A 20,603-nucleotide genomic window follows, 5' to 3' on the forward strand; every position below is an offset into this window, starting at 1 on the left:
CTCTTTTCAACTTACCAGTTCAATTTAGAGGGACTCCGCTCTCCTTCTGGCGTCCCGAGACGCTTTCACTCCGCCTGCCTTCTTTTCCGGTGCAGACGCAGCCCCGCCCCCGTCACAGGCGACTTTGCCTGACTTCCGGACACATCGCGGAAGGAGTTTGTATAGCTGTGTTTAAAAACATTTTATAGCACCGCTCCTCCACAGTTTCTAATCACTGCAGATAACTGCCTTCCCCTGGCTCGCACACTGCTATTACGGAATTTGTGCTGTGCATCTTTTAATGAACAGTCATTTTCAAAGTAAAGCAATGCGACGTGCGATCCGTGTCCCCTGTAACCAGGGAAGCATTAAACGCATCTTTATTGAAATCCGAATGATCGCAGCCTCTGCGGGCACGGGGTAGGCCGGGTACCCAGGTCAGCCTGAAGCGAGGGCCACCCTTTTCACGTGACCAGCGCGAGATGCAGCAGGGTAGGCCAGCATTCGCAGTATGTCTACTCCGAGAGATGTCAAACTAATGCTTGCTTTTCCAGCGGCTGACAGATGCCAGAGCTCGCGGACCTTACCGACGTTCTGCAGGGGGATGCAAAGCGTCAGCGTTTACTGTGCTCAATTTGAGATGTTAAACTTCACCTTTCTCGGCGTTTCACAATTAAAATAAATGTCAGCTTTGCCAGTGGTCATGGTGAGATTTGAAAGTACTGATGTTCAGAATTTTAATGCGCTAGTGTCCGCTTTCTCGGGTTTTCGATGTCAGATGTACAACAAGGCATACTTTAGTGGTTCAAACACCTCGGAGTTAGATGTAAAACGTCAGCGTTTACTGGGGATAATAACTCAATGCAAAGAGTTAGGTTTTGCAGTGTGTTATCGTGAGAGATAAAACGATAGGTTCACGCGGTTCCGAGTGAGACGTTATAATTTTGATTTTCCAGTCCCTCAGAGTGAGATATTAAATGTCATTTTTTGGGGGCTCAGTCAGATATGAAAAGACATGGACTCTCTTCCAAAGGATCGAAAAAATAGCATGGACCTGCCAATCAACTCACTCCTGGTTGGAGCTGCCCATGCACGAGGGGTTAAGCCTGACCCGACCGGAAGCGCGACGCCCACCCCCTGCCCCTTGCCCTTGCTTCGACAGGTTCGATGTCAACAAAGCCTGGAGTACTTTCTTTCCACGAAGGACCGCTCTCTGGAGTGGACTTTTCTCCCACCCCTCACTGAGGTCAGAATAGGACAATACCCCTGAGGTTATTTGTTTTTGGTGTGTGTGTGTGGAAGTTGTGGTGGTGGTGGGCGTGAGGTGATTTTGTGTACGTGTGCGCATGCGTGCACGTGTGTGGCCTTGTTTGGTGGGTGGTAGGCTGTTTTGTATCTGTGCGCATGTGTGTGCGCTGTGTGGGGATGCATGTGCCTGCAGTGCATTTTTTTTTATCTGCGACCGTGTTATGTGCATGTGTGTGATCTGTGTCTACGTGTGCAGTGTACTTCCTGTCCAGTTTGGCGTGCGACCGACGAATTGTAGAGCATGCACCTGGGTGTGCAACGACAACGTTGTTTCTTGGATTGTGTGGGGACAATTGAGTGCCTGTTTCGGTGTGAAAGTATTGCTGGTGTGTTTGTGAGTGAGCGTGTGTTTGTGTGCGAGTGTGTGAGTCAGCGTGTGTGTTTGTGCGTGTGCAGATGTATGGAGTTTGAGAGGCTTGGGGTATGTATGTGTTTGGTGAGTCTTGGGAACCCGCGCCTTCCGCTGGACGGGGACACGATCCCCGGTCCCTGTGGACTTAGGGCCCTGCGGCCCCCAACCTCCAGACGGCCTCCTCCCAGGCCCCGTCCCGCTGGCACCGCTGTAACTGCCGGACACTTCCAGGGCCTCCGGGAGCCGCAGATGGGCCCACCTGGGCCCGAGACGCTCAGAAGTTATCCGGCGAGGAGTCCCGCTTGCTGCTCCGTTCCCAGGCTCCGAGCCTGCGGGGCAGATGACTGCGGCCTTTTCAGGGGTTTACTTTTGCGGCTGCTGGACCGAACTAGTGAATTAAAATGGCCTGGGGTCTCAAACTGCCACTTGAGGATGAAGTCATCGTGTCTGGATTGGTACAGGACTTCGATGCCAGCCTCTCCGGGATTGGCCAAGAGTTGGGAGCTGGAGCCTACAGCATGAGGTATCAGTTTACAAAATGTGCCAATTTCCTTTGGTATCCGTAGCACTTTTGTGTACATAACTGCTAACATAAAAACATCTTCCCATGCCATTATTTCACCTGTGTCTGTGGTGAAATATTATATAGCGCACAGTTGTCTGTTTTGTGCCATTCAATTATATACTTCTCTTTTCTGATTGAGGATCATTATTGTAAAGTTATCAGGAAGAGCAATGAGGAAGGCAGCGACTGGCGTGTGAGCTTCCCAGGAGCCGTGGAGGCGATTCCAAACTGACACGCGCACGTGAACGAGCGCTGCGGCCAGGCGCTGTCTCCTAGGAAGCTCAAAACACCACACACACGCATGCACATACACACACACACAGACACACACACAAGCGCCCACGCACGCACATACATACAGAGACACCCACCCCCCCCCACACATACACACACAGCGACTGGCAAATCGATGGTTATAATGGGGTTAATTTACAAAGCTTTTATCTTGTTTAAGTTGCTTTTACGCCTGGATCAAGACAGAGCAAGTGATTGTGATTCATCAAGGTGTCATGTACTTGCACAAGTTCGTTTTATGTATTGTTTTGTAACTGTATTTATATAGTGCTTACTACCCCTGACAAGGTGTGGTTGGGTGGATGGAGTCAGTGGATGAATGGAGTTGAGTGGTGGCTGGGTGGATGGACTTAGTGGGTGGATGAAGTGTGTGTGTGTGTGTGTGTGTGTGTGTGGCTGTGTGTGTCTGTAGCTGTGCGTGTGTCTGTGTATGTGGCTCTGTGTATGTGTGTGTGTGGCTACAAATACAAATGTTGTCATTTACAATGCCAATAGCTAACTTTTTCAAAGGCAAGACCGTTGCATTGTAAATGCTTGTTTTAGTAGTGGGTGGATCATGGCATGTTTCCATGTGGGGGGAATTTCTGCTTCTTTAATCGATGTGTTAAGAAGATGAGTTAGGACTGATAGGACAGAGTGATTTAATTGTTTCAGGATGTTGGATGGCAATGGGTCCATAGGTGAACCAGATTTTATGGATTTCAGGAGTGTGCCCATGCTTTCGGTTGTTAGATTTGGCCAGTCCCTTAGGGCGTGGTCTGCGACTGTTTCATTGTATTCGGGTACATCCGAGGGATGACGTGCTGTAGGTATGGGTGTATTGGTGTACACAGCGCTGTCAGGTGCATACTCCTGAGAGATAATCTCTTGGTAAATACCTTCAACTTTATTTATGAAGAAGGCTGCTAGGTCCTCGCATCTGGTTTGAGATAGTATAGGAGGTTTGGCTATGGTCGCTGAGCCGGCAAGTTCTTTTTCTGTGTTGAAGAGTGTTTTAGCACAGTTAGAAGCATTACAGAGTGTTAGGTTTACAAAAGTTGCGCAAGCTTGTTTGCATTCCTCGTGATATTTGCTCAGAGCTGCCTTATAGGTCTGTTTGCATAATTGATCATAATATCTCCTCCACCTTCTTTCGAGGATCTGCAGCTAGTTTTAGAAGTTTTTAAAGAGTCGTTATACCACGGCGCTGGGGGACAATGGATAGTTCTTTTGCGTTTGGTGGTGGGAAGGCAGGTGTCTATGGGTTCAGAGAGCCATTTTTGGACGGACTCAGCAAGGGGGCCAACTTTTTGTTCTAGGATAGGTTTGTGGCTCTCAAGACATTCGTTAAGTTTGTCGATGTCAAGTTTTTTCCAGTTTCTTTGTGCTTCTCCTACTCCTTTAGAGTTATTGGAGTTAAACTTAGCGAGGGGGGAAATCAGATTGAAATGTATCTGATAATGGTCAGACCAGCTAGTAGGTAATGCAGGGGAACTGATGATAGTACTAAGATTGGGAAAAATGGGATCAAGAAAATGTCTTGCTATGTGGGTGGGACCGGAGTTTATGAGCTTTAGATTTAGGGAGGCCATGTTAGATATAAGCCTAGTACTATTAGTACAGGTGAGGTCTTCCAGATGTAAATTTGTGTTGCCTAATACTGTGAAATTAGCATTATTAGTGGCAAAGGATGAGATTTCTTCATAAATGTAGGGATCCAGTTAGCATGGTAATCAGGGGATCGGTATATTAGAACCCCTGAGAAGGTGAAATTAGGAGAGAGAGAAAGTTTGAATAGAGCCACTTCGCACGAGGTGATGGTTAGTTGCTCGAGTGCGCAGCAGTAGTTTTTATTAAACACTACTGCAATTCCGCCTCCTATCCTTTTAGTTCTATCTATTCTGGCTATCGCGTTGTTAGATGGTAGGGCTACACCTATATCGGGCCCTGAGCTCTCATGGAGCCAGGTTTCAGTGAGAAAGACTGCATCAGGTTGGTCATTAAGGAGTAGATCGAAAATATTAGCTTTGTGTTTGGGGAGTGAGGGGCAGTTTATGCTGGTCATGGTGTAAGTTTTGGGCCGGGGGGTTGCTTGTGTATTGATAGATGTGGGGGTAAGGTGAAATCCGCAATGAGTGCAGAAGAAAGGATCAGAAATAGTAGGAGTTGTGATACAGTTGGGCGCTGTTGATTTGTTTAGAGCTTTCAGAGAGTCGGAGTCATATTTGCGGGTCCCTATATTGCTCGCTCATTGTTGTATAGGCGGGTTGGTTACTTTTGCCTTCGTTATGTATTGAGTTTCGATAAAAGAGTAATCATTTTCCTTTTGTTCCTACCTGAATTACCACATTACATGGGCAGATCTTAATATCACTGCATAATAGCTAGATACAAGCAAATAGAGAGGCAACAAAGCAAATATATTTCAAAATGCTATATCACGCTAAAGAAATGGAAATGTCCTTCAATGATGTCAAGCAGATGATTCCTTTAATACATCCTGGAAATGTTCTTAACGCAGGCCGTCCGCCCGATTCGAATTTCAAAAAGGAAAATCGTTTTCCTTTTTGGAATTCGAATCGGGTGGACGGCTGATTGCGAGATTCGCCGTCGTACAGGGGCCGCTTTGTCGAGTATCCACGCCGACTAAGTGTCGCATATCACAGCGTACACAGATTTACTTGAAGTTTGAAATCTCCTAAACTTGGCTCCTTTAAGCGCGTGTTACTTCTATTTTTACGAAGTGTGCAGTTCTTACGTGAACGTCCCCTGAGTGAATGTTGATTATTGCTGGATGGGACACCCCCATGAGGAGCTTTTATCATATTGATCTGAAACACGAGCAGTAAAGACTTTATTGGTTGGACCATATTGGATGCCCTGAGGAAGCCCCATTGGGGCGAAACGCGTTGGCCGCGCAGTGAATATTGAATTTGACCATCTTGCGTAAAGAACATTTCCAGGATGTATTAAAGGAGTCATCTGCTTGACATCATTGAAGGAAGTTTTCATTTTTTTAGCGTGATATAGCATTTTGAAAGATATCTGCTTTGTTGCCTCTCCATTTGCTTGTATCTAGATTCTATGTTTATGGTCCTTTGGCGGTGTACTAAAAGAGGTGGGCAACTAAAATTTGAATGATCTATTTGGATCCTCGTGTATAGTAAGGTGGTGCAACTTCTTTCTCCCCTACTGCCAATCTGTTCATTTTTATCACTGCATAATAGCAATGTCTGGCCAGCAGCGGTTGATTTTTCCAAGGATGCACCCCATAATTGTTCTGGGTTTCTCACACACACCAATAGTCAGGATCATGGTGCTTCTCTTGATCTGTCTCTGTATAGGGACTGTAGTTCATGAGCCAACGGGACGGTGGGTGTAGTGTCCCACTTATCTCTGGGAACAACGTGGGCCTAGGTGTACTTAGCTTGTCATTTCCAGTCCTTCCCTTCAAAAACGTTAAGTGATCTAGTCTCAGGAGAATGGGCTAATCAAATGTCGGTCTATTTGAAGCCAGTGCTATCCTTTATTTTATTTTCAAAACAGGTTGAAATCAAGGCTGCCACAATGTGACCAATTTTAGATCAATGTTCTTTGTTTTGTTTCATGTAGAGGTAGATTGTCCTGAAAGGGGCGTGGGAGGTTGTGGGAGTGATTAAGTGGGTTAATGCTAGACTAGGAATATAGAGCAGTCTCTGACTGGATCTTTCAGGTCAGGTCAGTCTTTGTTTTCAGGTCAAATTATCTTTTGAGTTTGAGCTTTGGTTTCAGAGAGGGTATCCTATGAAGTTGATCCTCCAAGTGAACTTTAGTTGGTATTTCAAGGGGACGGGCCATGGATGAGGCAATATCTGAATGCTCAATGGTCGCAGGTTGGCTGGTGCACACATTCTTTCATTCTTCAGAGCGATAAAATGAACACCAGTGAGCTGGGTTAGGATAAACATTTGTCATTCAGCAAAGATACTTAAGCAATCTCCTACCACTCATTCTTTACACGGTTTCTTCCCAGAGCTAGTATCTAAAATGATTAGTACCTCGAAATCCAGGTCTCCACATGACCTCTGTTCCACGGCAATTCCAAAACTAGCCATTGAGCTGATAGCCACCAATCTCTCATATCTTTAACTCCATGTTTACCACCGGAGGGTTCCCCTCCATATGGAAAAAAAAACCTCCATTCCGGCTTTGATAAAGAAGCCCACACTAAATCCTACTGACCCCTGCAACTATCGCTGACTACTGACCCCCACCTGCAAAAACTTGTAGAAAAAAAATGAATATGCAGCTTTCTCAATTCATCCAAGAGAACCATTTATTGCATTCAACTCAGTTTGAATTCAGACCTGGACACAGCACAGAGACTGCCCTAATCAAAGCCTCACAGGAGGTAACGGGCTGCATTAGACCGGGGAGGATCCACGGCTCTTATTCTTGTCTATCTACCTGCAGCTTTCGACATGATGGACCACAAAACTCTGATCAATCATCAGGCCGAACTAGGAATTAAAGACAAGGCCTTGTCGTTCCTGACTTCCCTTCTCTCTCAGAGACTACAAACCCAGCCCAGCCTGAATCCTCCCCTTTTTCACTTCCTTGTGGGGTTGCACAGGGATCCTTGCCCACTCCAACATTATTTAACATCTATTTCACAGAACTAGCTACTCTAATCAGAACTTTCGATTTTCACACTTCTTACGCCGATGACACTCAGCTAGCTATATCAGTGTTAAAAAATGATCAATGATCCCAAATTTCCCACCTGTTTCCATGACTGTATGCGTGCCATCAATTCTGTCTGAAGCTCAACTATGAGGTGGTAATCTTTAGAAACCTTTCACCACCCTGGACCCCTGCTTGGTTGCCAGAAGAACTGGCCCTCCTTCCTGTAACTCCCGTGGCCAAAGCCAAGAACCTGGGAGTACAGACTGACAACAAGCTTAATAATGGCACCCAAGTGATGCCACGCTGTCGGCAAACACTTTCTAATTGGAATTCAAAATAAGCTCTGAAAGACAAGTGCGGCCGTGAAAGTTAAAGCGATGCGTAGCATTTACCTTACGGGAGCGAGCAGCGGCGCCATGAGCATCGGCGGCCGCGATAATTGCAAACAGATGACGCCGCTGCTCGCTCCCGCAAGGTAAACGCCATACATGCACGAGGGCTCACTGGAAACAGTGCAGAACATGCACAAGTTTCCACAAAATCCCCGAGTGATTCAAAGAGGTCACTCCAATGCAGCGCTTGCACGCTATGTAGGCGAGACCTAAAAAGTGCAAACTAAAGGTAGATTTCTTCTGTGTTATGAGTGATTACACACACAGAATTTAAAAGAGGTAGCCCTACACTATATGTGTGAAGACGGCTCTGTATATGGCATACCGCTAAGTGGTTATATTGTGTAAAGAGTCCAGAGATTCTCCCACCCAGAAGTGTACAGGGCTCAAATAATACCCAGAGTGCTTTATTTGTGCTAGTGTGGGTGAGCAGCCTTAGGCCTAACACAGAGGAGAGTAAGCCATTAGTTAAGTACAGCGTGACTAATAAATGGCATGCCTCAAAAAGGAGATCCACCCCAATTTTAGAAAATTATGTTTCTTTCAAGATTTATTTTAAGACCTAGATGTTGAAGACCAAGATGTTCGCAAGAGGTAGTTATTTTTTCCAGGAAAAATACTTGATACTTACACGGTGCAATTTTCAAGCTTTGCAAAGCTAACTTATAGGAGGAAACAAGAATGCAGTTTTTGTAGGTTAAGTACTCTACTTACAGATTCAGTATTCGAGGTCTTTGGTCAACATTAGGCAGAGTTCTAATGAGTTCCAAGAGTGCACCACCAGCAGCACGGGCTGCAGGGTGCAGAGATCAAATTCGAGGTCAGGCGCCCCATGTTAACCAATGGAGACTGGGGGCCCTCGAAGTCGCGCTGCTCACAGGTGAGTAAAGCTTCATCAGGGGTCAATCTTCTGGAGTTAAGGTCAGTACAAGGTGGGCCACATGGCAGCACCACCTACACCCTAGGCGTCTTGGAGGGTAGAGGCCTCGACCCAGAGGTCCAAAAACTTGTCTGGTGGAGGCAGGCTGCCTAAAGACAGTCAGAGACTAAACCAGGTAGGTTTTCAGGGGGGCACCTCTGAGATGCCCACTTTCACACACTTTATTTAACGCAAACTCCTTTCACCTCCACAAAGTAAGAACACCAATAAACCAATGTTTTCAAGTTCCGCACTACAATTTGATGCTTTTGTTTTGCATACTCTGCTTCTAAGAATTTACCACATCAGGGTTTAATGCTCTCACAGATGATAGCAAAGGGCAGAGTTTATAAGTTAATGTATTGTTGGGTTTCAAGATGACAGAGGAAAGAGTTATTCAGGTCTTGCTTGAAAATCAGACTGCAGGAAAACTGGGTACATTTGTGCATCAATCTCTAGTTGGAAGGAGTATGAACAGCATTTAACTCTACAAGCATTTGCACACATAGCTTACAGCAGCTTACCGTCTCTCGCTTCAGTTTCTCTCTTTTACGGATAAGCTCCACCAGCAGTCGTGCTCTCTCAAGGTCGTGACGGAGACGTTGCCATGCCTTGAGCTGTTCTTTGAGGGTCCATGGTTTATCCTCTGTGTCTTTCTGTGGAAACAGCAGAGGCCATGAGAGAAGGAAAAACATTAAATCTTGCCCTTCTGATGGGTCAACATCCAGATCACATCTTCCTACCCAATCAAGCTCTCAGATCAGTAGAAGAAGGCAGTTCCTTAACTTGTACCCATCCTAAAACAATTCTAAGCACATAGGAGTACAGGCCAAGCTAGTAAATGTTTTAGGCCAGCGCTTCCCAAGCTTTTACGGAATTAAACTTTCACAACCCACCTAGCTTTCATGGAGTTTTTAATTCAATGTAACTAAAGCATTATGGGGCAGCATACCTTTATTTACAAACAGCATATTTAGATTGAAATGGCCACAAAATCTGCAAAGGTCTGCAGTTTTCCTCCTAAAACTATATTGCACACAAAAGTGTGGAAATCGGGTTTCAGACATCATTTCTCATTTGTTTATATCCCAGTAAAGTGTCTTGATCCTAATAAAATATGTGTTTCCATCACAATTCAGAATTACAAAAAGAAATGTGCTTCATTTTTGCTTTCCTAACTCGTGAATATGTACAGTTCTTTTACAGGTACTAACATGTTGTGCGTTATAAATTAGAAAAAATACATCCTATAGCCTTTCCTTTCGCAATCCCTATAACCCAGCAAAATTACCACATAATTCACTTTGCTTTTCTTTCTCTTACTGCGAAGGGAGAGGAGCTTGTAAACATCAACCCCCATGTTAAAAAAGTAAGTAGTAATTTGTCCCAAGATATATAGGCTGACAAGTGACATCTCTCCTTGAGGCACAGCAAGAGTGACTAGATAAATACAGAACTCAAAGGCATCTTTATTTTTTTATTGCTGAGACTTTCACGACCGCCCCATAACACCCCCCCCCCCCCCCCAAAAAACAAAACAACAACAAAAATTGGCTTTGAGAAACACTGGTTTAGGCAATTGCATACTGCCCAATAAGCAAGTTATATTTTTCCCAGAACAAAAAGGGAATCATTTATTCGGTGGCTAAGAACAAATCTAAAATGTCACATTTAATACTCTACTATGTTATCTGTAGGAAACAATACTACTGGAGGACAAATACACACACAATACTTTTTCCAATGTTCACTACCAAATGTTAGAATCATCACACAATTTTTAAACTCACGTTAAAGTTTTAGGCTTAAACTAGGATCAGAAAAGAATCCTTCTAAGCTTGTGCAAAAGCTCCTACTATATTCTAGGCTTATGCAAACGCTCCTCCTATATCAAAAGTTGCGCACCTTTGGAAATATTGGTTCTGATAAAGAATCTCTGAAATACCCATGCTGCAGGTCAGTCATGGGGAACTTTAGAAGATGGTCATGGAGCTAGGTGGCAGTACTTACATTCCGGGTATCACACCAGTACGATGTGCAGCCAAACTAATGTTTGGCTGCACAGAAGGAGAGAAATGTAAATTGATACTTGTATAGCGCACTACTCACCCGCAAGGGTCTCAAGGCGCTTGTACGAATACCGCTGTGGAACCCATCCTGGCTTTCTCTGTGAGGTGTCCACTCCTGGGCACCCCCAAGGTGGAGGCCAGGCATCCTTAGCGTTGTGGGGGCCGTTGTGAGATTAAGCAAGCTATTGCCCAGAGTTGCAGAGTCGGACTCCATGATTGGAATAGGCACCGAGGCGAGAATTATCAGGTCTGTGGAATTTTTTAGCCCAAGACCCGCCGGTGCGGGGAATTGAACCCTGGTCCAGGGCTAGACCTCTGCATCAGGGTCTGCCGCTCTAACCATTGAGCCACACTTCTCCATGTGTGTGTGTGGTTGTGGGTGTGTGGTTGTGGGTGTGTGGTTGTGGGTGTGTGGTTGTGGGTGTGTGGTTGTGGGTGTGGCTGTGCGTGTGGCTGTGCGTGTGGCTGTGCGTGCGTGCGTGTGGCTGTGCGTGTGGCTGTGCATGTGGTTTTGCATGTAACAGTAATACTAAAAGCATCTCAAAATAAAGGAAAACAAACATCGAGTTTGTGGAAAGAGAAAGCACGTTGTAAGTCAAACGTGCGCAGCAAAGCATTAACACAACAACATGTTCTTTGTTGTTTGATGTCTTTGAAGGAGAACATCAATGGGGCGCCGCGAAAGTGATTGCAGGCAAAAGTGATCGCGGGTGCTTAATGAGCATGACGAGGTTTGCCATATGGCTCCTCTGCTCCTAAGCGTGCGCCCGCGCACAGGCACTGTAGCTCTAGGCTGGCCTTGGGACCTCACTAAAAGTCTCGCCAGACTATCGCATGCGCTGGGTCAGGCGAGACCTAAAAAAGGACATAGAATCAATATTATAATAGTCAAGGGGCAGTACAGGATATGGCAGTTCCCCAATGAGCGTGGGATCACCTAGAAGATAAGGCATAGATCAAAAACAATAGCATCACCTGTGAGCAGTAATCATGAGTGAAGTTGAGGAGCCCGGCTTGGAGAAAAAAGTTCCACGGGTCTAGGACAGAAATGTGTTCATGCGTAGTTGAACTTCTTTCTTGAAAAGCAACGTTGAGGGTTTCAGTCTGGTTTCAGGGGGGAGGGAGTTCCAAATTCTCAGGGCCATGCCAGAGAAGGCTCAGTTGTAGGTCTTATTTTATTTTTATCTCTGTGGTTTCAGCAGTAGAGTGCCGGAGCTTCTAGAAGATCTGGAGCCACCAGAAAGTTCAAACTTTTGAGCAAGGTAAGTTGGGGGTATTGAAGTATAGGGCTTTGTGGGTCATGCATGCAAATCTGAGCAGAATTTTAGCTTCGTAGGGCAGCCAGTTAAGAACTTTCTAATTAGGGGTGATGTGGTTTTTACTTTTTGATCAAGTGAGGAGCTGTGCAGCGGAGTTGAGGGAGGCCCTTAAGGGAGCAGTTTTTTATTTGAGCAAACTGCCTTGGAAACGCTATGGTTTGGACAGCAGAGTTAAAGTCCTTCAGGGTAGGGAGGGTTTTAATTTTCTTACGATGCTCATTTGGTGGCAGCACTGATGTGCTTATGTATGTTAAGGTTCTTATCTAGAGTTAGTCCCAGTGGTTTTGCTGATTCTATGACCCGAGGTAGGCAGTTGAAGGCTGTTAGGTGCTTCATCTATTCCTTAATGGCTGGTGACTGTTTGGGTGGGACGATTAGGAGGAATTGGGTTTTGGGTGTGTTTAGTTTGAGGTGGTTGCATGCCCACCAATTTTGTTTTTTATAATGTAAACTTGAGGGCTCTGATATATTCAGGGTAGGAGACTTTCAGGTATAGCTGGGTATCATTGCATACCTGTTATAGTGGATGTTGGATGATCTCCGAATAGTTGATAGCAGCTCCATGAACAGGTTAAAGAGTAGGTGAGAGGGAGGAACGCTGTCAGACCCCAAAGTGACTGAAGCGGACTTGGAGACTGATTAACCTTGACTTTGAGTTCTGTTTTAGAGAAACAAGGTGAATCAGTTTAGGACGATCCCAGACAGTCCCATCCTACGTTCCTATAGGTCAACTAGGTATTCATGCTTAACCGTATTGAATGAAGATGACAGGTCAAGGAGGAAAAGTAGCCAAGATTTGTTTTGGCCCAACATTTTTTGCGCATCTTCCACTATATGTGTGAGTACCGATTTGGTGCTATAACCCAGGCGGAAGCCGGATTGGAATTGGCTAAGACGACGGAAATGACCAATGTGGTTACAGTGTTGGATGTGCACACATTTTTACGAGTTGGAATTTTGGAGATAGGGAGAAAGTTATTTAGGTCTCTGTGATCAGCTGTAGGCTTTTTTAGGTTAAGACTAAGAAATCTGGGATTGTGCCTTGAAGTAAAGAGGTGTTAACGAACTTTTTCAAAGTGGGAGTATAGATAGTTTGATCTCACTGAAGTGGTTTGAGGGTTTCAGATCTGCTATAATTTTGAGTGGCATTTTCCTCAAAGGTTGTAAAAGAGATCCACAGAGCGTTGTTTTTGAGGAAGTGCTTCGGTAGACCAGAAGGTACAGAAATCCAGGAAGGGCTGGAGTGAGGTGAGAGCGGACTGTGCTCCAGCACCCTTAGCAAATCGGATCTAATTTTCCCTCTTCTCCAGGAAGGAGGCGGCAAATTCTTCGCAGTTTGGTAGTGGATTTGATCCAACTGGGGAAGGGTTGGGGAGTACAGTAGATTGAAGTTTAATGAACTCAAATATTTTTGGGGGTCGGTTTCTAACTTGATCAAGCTGAATTCCTCAGTTATCTCAAATGCTTGAGGTGCTCAAGAGAGGGTGAGGATCTCCACTTTCATTCCGCTAGTCGCCAGTTATGTCTTTCGGTATTAAAGCTACCCGTTTACCACGGTTTAGAGTCTTTGGTGGACAGTCGTTTAGTTGTAAGGGTGCAAACAATCTAGAATGTTCTTCATGGAGCAGGTGTGGTGCTCATGGAGCAGGAGGTGGTTATTTCTGAGGGATCTTCGCAACAATGGAGAGAGAGAGGGATAATAATAATGACAGGCACTATGCAGACCCCCCAGGATATAGCGGCATGGATTAGCAAATTTAGCGGCACAAAAATGGAAATTTAGCGGCACAAATATGGAAATTTAGCGGCAATTTTGCGGCATTTTATTTGGCCATTTTTCCTACAACAAACAGAGATATCTTATTTTATTAGGTTTACAAAACTAACAAAAGCAGCCCCAATTGGTGCACATTAGCATCTGTGTTAGAAATGTATATTTGGGGTCTGATGTGGTTGCAGGGGTTGTGAATCTCTTACAGTTAAATCGTAGTGTGACCATGTTTTTTCTCACTAAGTCTAATTCTTTTTGGACTGCCAGCAACGGAATACCATCTCTGGGGCACCAACCTCTTATTAAAGGAGTGAGAAAACTCTGCATTATTCTTCACCAAAAATTTATTTTGGATGCCCAGATGGCCAACATTGCCAGCTGATGCTTTTTTCCATCTTACAATAGTGCTGCTAGGGGTTCTTTCCTTAAACCAAAGCTACACGCAAATACACTGAATGCTCTTGTGCAATCCAGGGTGGTCTATCAAAATCGCAGTCACTCAAAGCACTGGAATAGACCTTCAACAAAGAGAAATATGGAGAAATCATCTAGAATAAATATCAGAAGTGTATGAAAATACAGTGAAAAAGTGTCCGTGTTGTGAAAACTATATTGGCTAGTTTTTCCACGTCTTAGTTATTTATTGCTCAGATGGTTATCTATGGCTCAGTCTCTTGCCTACATGGTAGTACGTTTCACAGTGATACTACCTCAGTCGTAGCAGTGTCCAGAGCTTTTTCTGTAACCTTACGTCTTAGTTCCCTGACCCTCTTCTGACCTTCTTTTCGGGGCTAACCCCGCTCTTGCACATTTAGAAACAAACAAACACATGACTTAAACCGAGTAGGTCGAAAAAAAAAAACACCAATTTTGCACTTAATTGCTATATTTCTTTGGCAGATAGCAGACGTGTAAAAAAAGATCACGTTTGCCTCATTTCTTTGCCAAGAATGATACAGACCGAAGCAGACAGTGAGGAGATAAAAAGACAGCCAGGTAGGCAGCTAGAGACAAATATAGACACAGATAGACAGCCGAATATAGATTTCGCTATTTAAAAAAAAAAAAAGCCCCATGTTAACATTGGCTGCACATGTTGAATTCCCGCCGGGCCTTCCTCACACAAGTCAGCGAACAATCGCCCTTTCTTTCCCATATTGACCCTCGGCTCCAGGGGAGAGGGCAGGGCCTCGCCCCAGTCACCGGGAGGGTCTCCAGCGGGGAGCCAGACGCGCGAGGGCACTTCAAAGCCCGTCACAGTGAGCTGCTAATGCCCCATTAAGCCTGGAAAGCTATTCTTTTGTTTTCTGTGTCCTTCCCAGACCGCCCCAATAAACAACCTAAGTGGCCCCAGACCCCCCAGGATATAGCACCTTTGTAAAAATGCCGCGATTTCACCAAAAGTGCCGATTTCGCGGGCACTATTGTAAAAATCGCGGCATTTTTACAAAAGGGCCGATTTCGCGGCAAATCGCGAAATCGCGAAATCGCGATATCCTGGAGGGTCTGACTATGTGAGGTGGGAACTCCTGGTCCCCCAATTAATATGAAAAAACAATAGAGGAGTAACCCCTCGTGGGTAGAGAGAAATAACTCTCTAACAATGAGCACAAATGCTGTGGTCAGCACATTTTGCCCCAACCTGTTGCTGGATAATGCATATCCTTATAGAAGACCCCTCACTCACCAACCTGGTTGGTGACATGCTTCATCATCGGGGTCCCACCCCATAGGCCGAGTGCCTACAGGGTGTGCTGCGACACCTGATTACAGTGGAGCTGGTTTCGTTTTTTATGTGTTCAAGACTATCAAAATTGTGTTTAAAAAGGGCCAACACTACTCACTTCAAGTATTTTATTCTTGAGTGCTTGAACCCTTAGTAAAATTAAAGTGTGGCACCTTTGCCTAATTAGGAAGGCTTTGGTGTCAAAAGTCGTATTAAAATATATAAAAATAGCGAAAGTGTGCTATGTGAATGTGAATATACAAAACTATTGTTTAACAAGCATTTGCAATGCATAAGGTCTCGCATTAGGAAAGTTTGAGCTATTGGTATTGTAAATGACACATTTGTTATATATGTGTTGGTTTTGAAAATAGCAAAAATAATAGCTTTGTCATTTACAATGCCAATAGTTATAACTTGTGACACCTATAGCATTTGTAATGCAATATGTGTTGTATTCACGTGACTTAGATGTATTGATATTACAAATAACAATGGCTTTGAATTTTTTTAATAATTAATACTTAAATAAAAGTTATTGTAATTTATAATGGCAACAGCTTAAACTTTTGTAAATAACTTTTCTGAAGAATATGTTCAGTGTATTTTATTGTGACGAAAATCCAAGAACAGAAGTGAACTACTAACCTCTTTTTGTGACATTTGTAATAAAGCTTGAAACATTGAGAGATCATATTTGACCCAGTTGTTGGTAAATGGTTGCACAGATTGATGCTGTGGTGGGGCTGAGAGATGTTGTGGTGGCGACTAGTGATGCTGTGGCATTCAATGATCCTGTGGTAGCGCATAGTGATGTTGTTGTGCCCCTTAGTGATGCTGTGGTGATGCGATAGATAGAGTGAGTGGGATAGATAGATAGAGTGAGTGGGATAGATAGATAGAGGGAGGGCGATAGAGAGATTGAGTGAGCGAGATAGATAGGTAGATAGATAGATAGGAGTGAGGGCGATAGATAGCTAGACAGATAGATAGAGTGATGGCGATCAGTATCTAAATAAGTAGATAGAATGAGGGCGATAGATCGATAGAAAGATAGAGTGAGGGCGATAGATAGAGTGAGGGCGACAGATAGATAGCGTGAGGGCGATAGATAGAGTGAGGGCGATAGATTGATAGATAGAGTGAGGGCGATAGATTGATAGATAGAGTGAGGGCGATTAGATAGATAGAGTGAGGGCGATAGATAGAGTGAGGGCGATAGATAGAGTGAGGGCGATAGATAGAGTGAGGGCGATAGATAGAGTGAGGGCGATAGATAGAGTGAGGGCGATAGATAGAGTGAGGGCGATAGATAGAGTGAGGGCGATAGATAGAGTGAGGACGATAGATAGAGTGAGGGCGATAGATAGAGTGAGGGCGATAGATAGAGTGAGGGCGATAGATAGAGTGAGGGCGATAGATAGAGTGAGGGCGATAGATAGAGTGAGGGCGATAGATAGCGTGAGGGCGATAGATAGCGTGAGGGTGATAGATAGCGTGAGGGTGATAGAGTGAGGGCGATAAGATGGAGTGAAGGCGATAGATAGATAGAGTGAGGGCGATTAGATAGAGTGAGGCCGATAGATAGACAGATAGAGTGAGGGCGATTAGATAGAGTGAGGCCGATAGACAGATAGAGTGAGGGCGATTAGATAGAGTGAGGGCGATAGATAGACAGATAGAGTGAGGGCGATAGATCGATAGACAGATAGAGTGAGGGCGATAGATAGATAGATAGTTGTGTGTGTGGTTGTGTGTGTGGTTGTGGTTATGTGTGCGTGGTTGTGTGTGTGTGGTTGTGTGTGTGTGTGCTTGTGTGTTATGCTTTGTTTTTCTATGTTTTGTTATGCTATGTTTTGTTGTGTTTGGTATGCTATGTTTTGCTAGGCTATGATATGTTTTGTTTTGTTATGCTATGCTATGTTTTGTTATGTTATGTTTTGTTATGCTATGCAATGTTTTGTTTTGCTATTCTATGCTTTGTTATGCTATGCTATGTTTTTTTGCTATCCTATGCTTTGTTTTGTTATGCTATGCAATGCTTTGTTGTGTTTGTTATGCTATTCTTTGTTATGCTATGCTATGTTGTGTTGTGTTGTGTTGTGTTTTGCTATGCTATGCTTTGTTTTGCTATGCTATGTTTTGCTATGCTATGTTTTGTTATGCTATGTTTTGTTATGCTATGTTTTGTTATGCTATGTTTTGTTATGCTATGCTTTGTTATGCTTTGTTATGCTATGCTCTGTTTTGCTATGCTATGCTTTGTTTTGCTATGCTATGCTTTGTTTTGCTATGCTATGTTTTGTTGTGTTTGATATGCTATGTTTTGCTATGCTATTATATGTTTTGCTATGCTATGTTTTGTTATGCCATGTTGTGTTATGCCATGTTTTGTTAGGCTATGTTTTGTTTTGCTATCCTATGCTTTGTTTTGTTATGCTATGCTCTGTTTAGTTTTGCTATCCTATGCTATGTTGTGTTTTGTTATGCTATGCTATGTTGTGTTTTGCTATGCTATGCTATGCTATGCTTTGTTATGCTATGCTATGTTTTGTTATGCTATGCTATGCTTTGTTATGCTTTGTTATGCTATGCTATCTTTTGCTATGCTATGCTTTGTTTTGCTATGCTATGTTTTGTTGTGTTTGATATGCTATGTTTTGCTATGCTATTATATGTTTTGCTATGCCATGTTTTGTTATGCCATGTTTTGTTATGCCATGTTTTGTTAGGCTATGTTTTGTTTTGCTATCCTATGCTTTGTTTTGTTATCCTATGCTATGTTGTGTTTTGTTATGCTATGCTATGTTGTGTTTTGTTATGCTATGCTATGTTGTGTTTTGTTATGCTATGTTGTGTTTTGTTATGCTATGTTTTGCTATGCTATGTTTTGTTGTGTTTGTTATGCCTTGCTTTGTTATGCTATGCTATGTTGTGTTGTGTTGTGTTGTGCTATGCTATGCTATGTTTTGTTGTGTTATGCTATTTTTTGTTATGCTATTTTTTGTTGTGCTTTATTACGCTATGCTTGGTTATGCTATGCTTGGTTGTGCTGTGCTTGGTTGTGCTGTGCTTGGTTGTGCTGTGCTTGGTTGTGCTGTGCTTGGTTGTGCTGTGCTTGGTTGTGCTGTGCTTGGTTGTGCTGTGCTGTGTTTTGCTGTGCTGTGTTTTGCTGTGCTGTGTTTTGCTGTGCTGTGTTTTGCTGTGCTGTGTTTTGCTGTGCTGTGTTTTGCTGTGCTTGCTGTGTTTTGCTGTGCTGTGCTTTGCTGTGCTGTGCTGTGTTTTGCTGTGCTGTGTTTTGCTGTGCTGTGCTTTGCTGTGCTGTGTTTTGCTGTGCTGTGCTGTGTTTTGCTGTGCTTTGCTGTGCTGTGCTTTGTTTTGCTGTGTTTTGCTGTGCTGTGTTTTGCTGTGCTGTGCGGTGTTTTGCTGTGCTGTGCTGTGTTTTGCTGTGCTGTGTTTTGCTGTGCTGTGCTGTGTTTTGCTGTGCTGTGCTGTGTTTTGCTATGCTGTGCTGTGCTGTGCTTTGCTGTGCTGTGTTTTGCTGTGCTGTGTTGTGCTGTGTTGTGCTGTGCTGTGTTTTGCTGTGCTGTGCTGTGTTTTGCTGTGCTGTGCTTTGCTGTGCTGTCCTGTGCTTTGCTGTGCTGTGTTGTGTTTTGCTGTGCTGTGTTGTGTTTTGCTGTGCTGTGTTGTGTTGTGCTGTGCTGTGTTGTGTTGTGCTGTGTTTTGCTGTGCTGTGTTTTGCTGTGCTGTGCTTTGCTGTGTTTTGCTGTGCTGTGTTTTGCTGTGCTGTGTTTTGCTGTGCTGTGCTGTGTTGTGTTTTGCTGTGCTGTGTTGTGCTGTGTTTTGCTGTGCTGTGCTGTGCTGTGTTTTGCTGTGCTTTGCTGTGCTGTGCTTTGCTGTGTTTTGCTGTGCTGTGTTTTGCTGTGCTGTGTTTTGCTGTGCTGTGCTTTGCTGTGCTTTGCTGTGCTTTGCTGTGCTGTGTTTTGCTGTGCTGTGTTTTGCTGTGCTGTGTTTTGCTGTGCTGTGTTGTGCTGTGTTTTGCTGTGCTGTTTTGCTGTGCTGTGCTGTGTTTTGCTATGCTGTGCTGTGTTTTGCTGTGCTGTGCTTTGCTGTGCTGTGCTGTGTTTTGCTGTGCTGTGCTGTGCTTTGCTGTGTTGTGCTGTGTTGTGTTGTGCTGTGCTGTATTGTGCTGTGCTTTGCTGTGCTGTGTTTTGCTGTGCTGTGTTGTGCTGTGTTTTGCTGTGCTTTGCTGTGCTGTCCTGTGCTTTGCTGTGCTGTGTTGTGTTTTGCTGTGCTGTGTTGTGTTTTGCTGTGCTGTGTTGTGTTGTGCTGTGCTGTGTTTTGCTGTGCTGTGTTGTGTTTTGCTGTGCTGTGCTGTGTTGTGCTGTGTTGTGTTTTGCTGTGCTGTGTTTTGCTGTGCTGTGCTTTGCTCTGCTGTGTTGTGTTTTGCTGTGCTGTGCTGTGTTGTGTTTTGCTGTGCTGTGCTGTGTTGTGTTTTGCTGTACTGTGTTGTGTTTTGCTGTGCTGTGTTGTGTTGTGTTTTGCTGTGCTGGTAAGGGTATGTGAGGGTGTGTGTGAGGGGGTGTGAAGGTGAGGGTGAGGAGGTGTGTGAGGGTGATGAGGTGTGTGAGGGGTGAGGGCGTGAGGGTTGTGTTGTGTTTTGCTGTGCTGTGTTGTGTTGTGCTGTGCTGTGCTTTGCTGTGCTGTGTTTTGCTGTGCTGTGTTTTGCTGTGCTGTGTTTTGCTGTGCTGTGCTTTGCTGTGCTGTGCTGTGTTTTGCTGTGTTTTGCTGTGTTGTGCTGTGCTGTGTTTTGCTGTGTTGTGTTGTGCTGTGTTGTGCTGTGTTTTGCTGTGCTGTGTTTTGCTGTGCTGTGTTTTGCTGTGCTGTGTTTTGCTGTGCTGTGCTTTGCTGTGCTGTCCTGTGCTGTGTTTTGATGTGCTGTGCTGTGTTGTGTTTTGCTGTGCTGTGTTGTGCTGTGCTGTGCTGTCCTGTGCTGTGCTATGCTGTGCTGTGTTGTGTTTTGCTGTGCTGTGCTGTGCTGTGTTTTGCTGTACTGTGCTGTGTTGTGTTTTGCTGTGCTGTGTTGTGTTGTGTTGTGTTTTGCTGTGCTGGTAAGGGTATGTGAGGGTGTGTGTGAGGGGGTGTGAAGGTGAGGGTGCGAGGGTGAGGAGGTGTGTGAGGGTGATGAGGTGTGTGAGGGGTGAGGGGGTGAGGGCGTGAGGGTTGTGTTGTGTTTTGCTGTGCTGTGCTTTGCTGTGCTGTGTT

At 44.5% G+C, this 20,603-nt stretch overlaps 1 protein-coding gene across 2 annotated transcripts in view; it reads right to left on the bottom strand.

Annotated features, from left to right (window-relative positions):
- The window catches only part of BRPF1 (bromodomain and PHD finger containing 1), a 213,325-nt gene that overhangs the window by 111,393 nt on the left and 81,329 nt on the right, over positions 1 to 20,603 (bottom strand). For both annotated transcript variants that reach the window (XM_078661854.1, XM_078661853.1), the window contains exon 6: positions 8,978 to 9,109. In XM_078661854.1, coding sequence (XP_078517980.1) covers positions 8,978 to 9,109 — 132 coding nt within the window. The remainder of the gene's footprint in view (positions 1 to 8,977; positions 9,110 to 20,603) is intronic.

Source organism: Lissotriton helveticus, chromosome 9 (genome assembly GCF_964261635.1).
Source record: "Lissotriton helveticus chromosome 9, aLisHel1.1, whole genome shotgun sequence".
NCBI classification, from domain to species: Eukaryota; Metazoa; Chordata; class Amphibia; order Caudata; family Salamandridae; genus Lissotriton; species Lissotriton helveticus.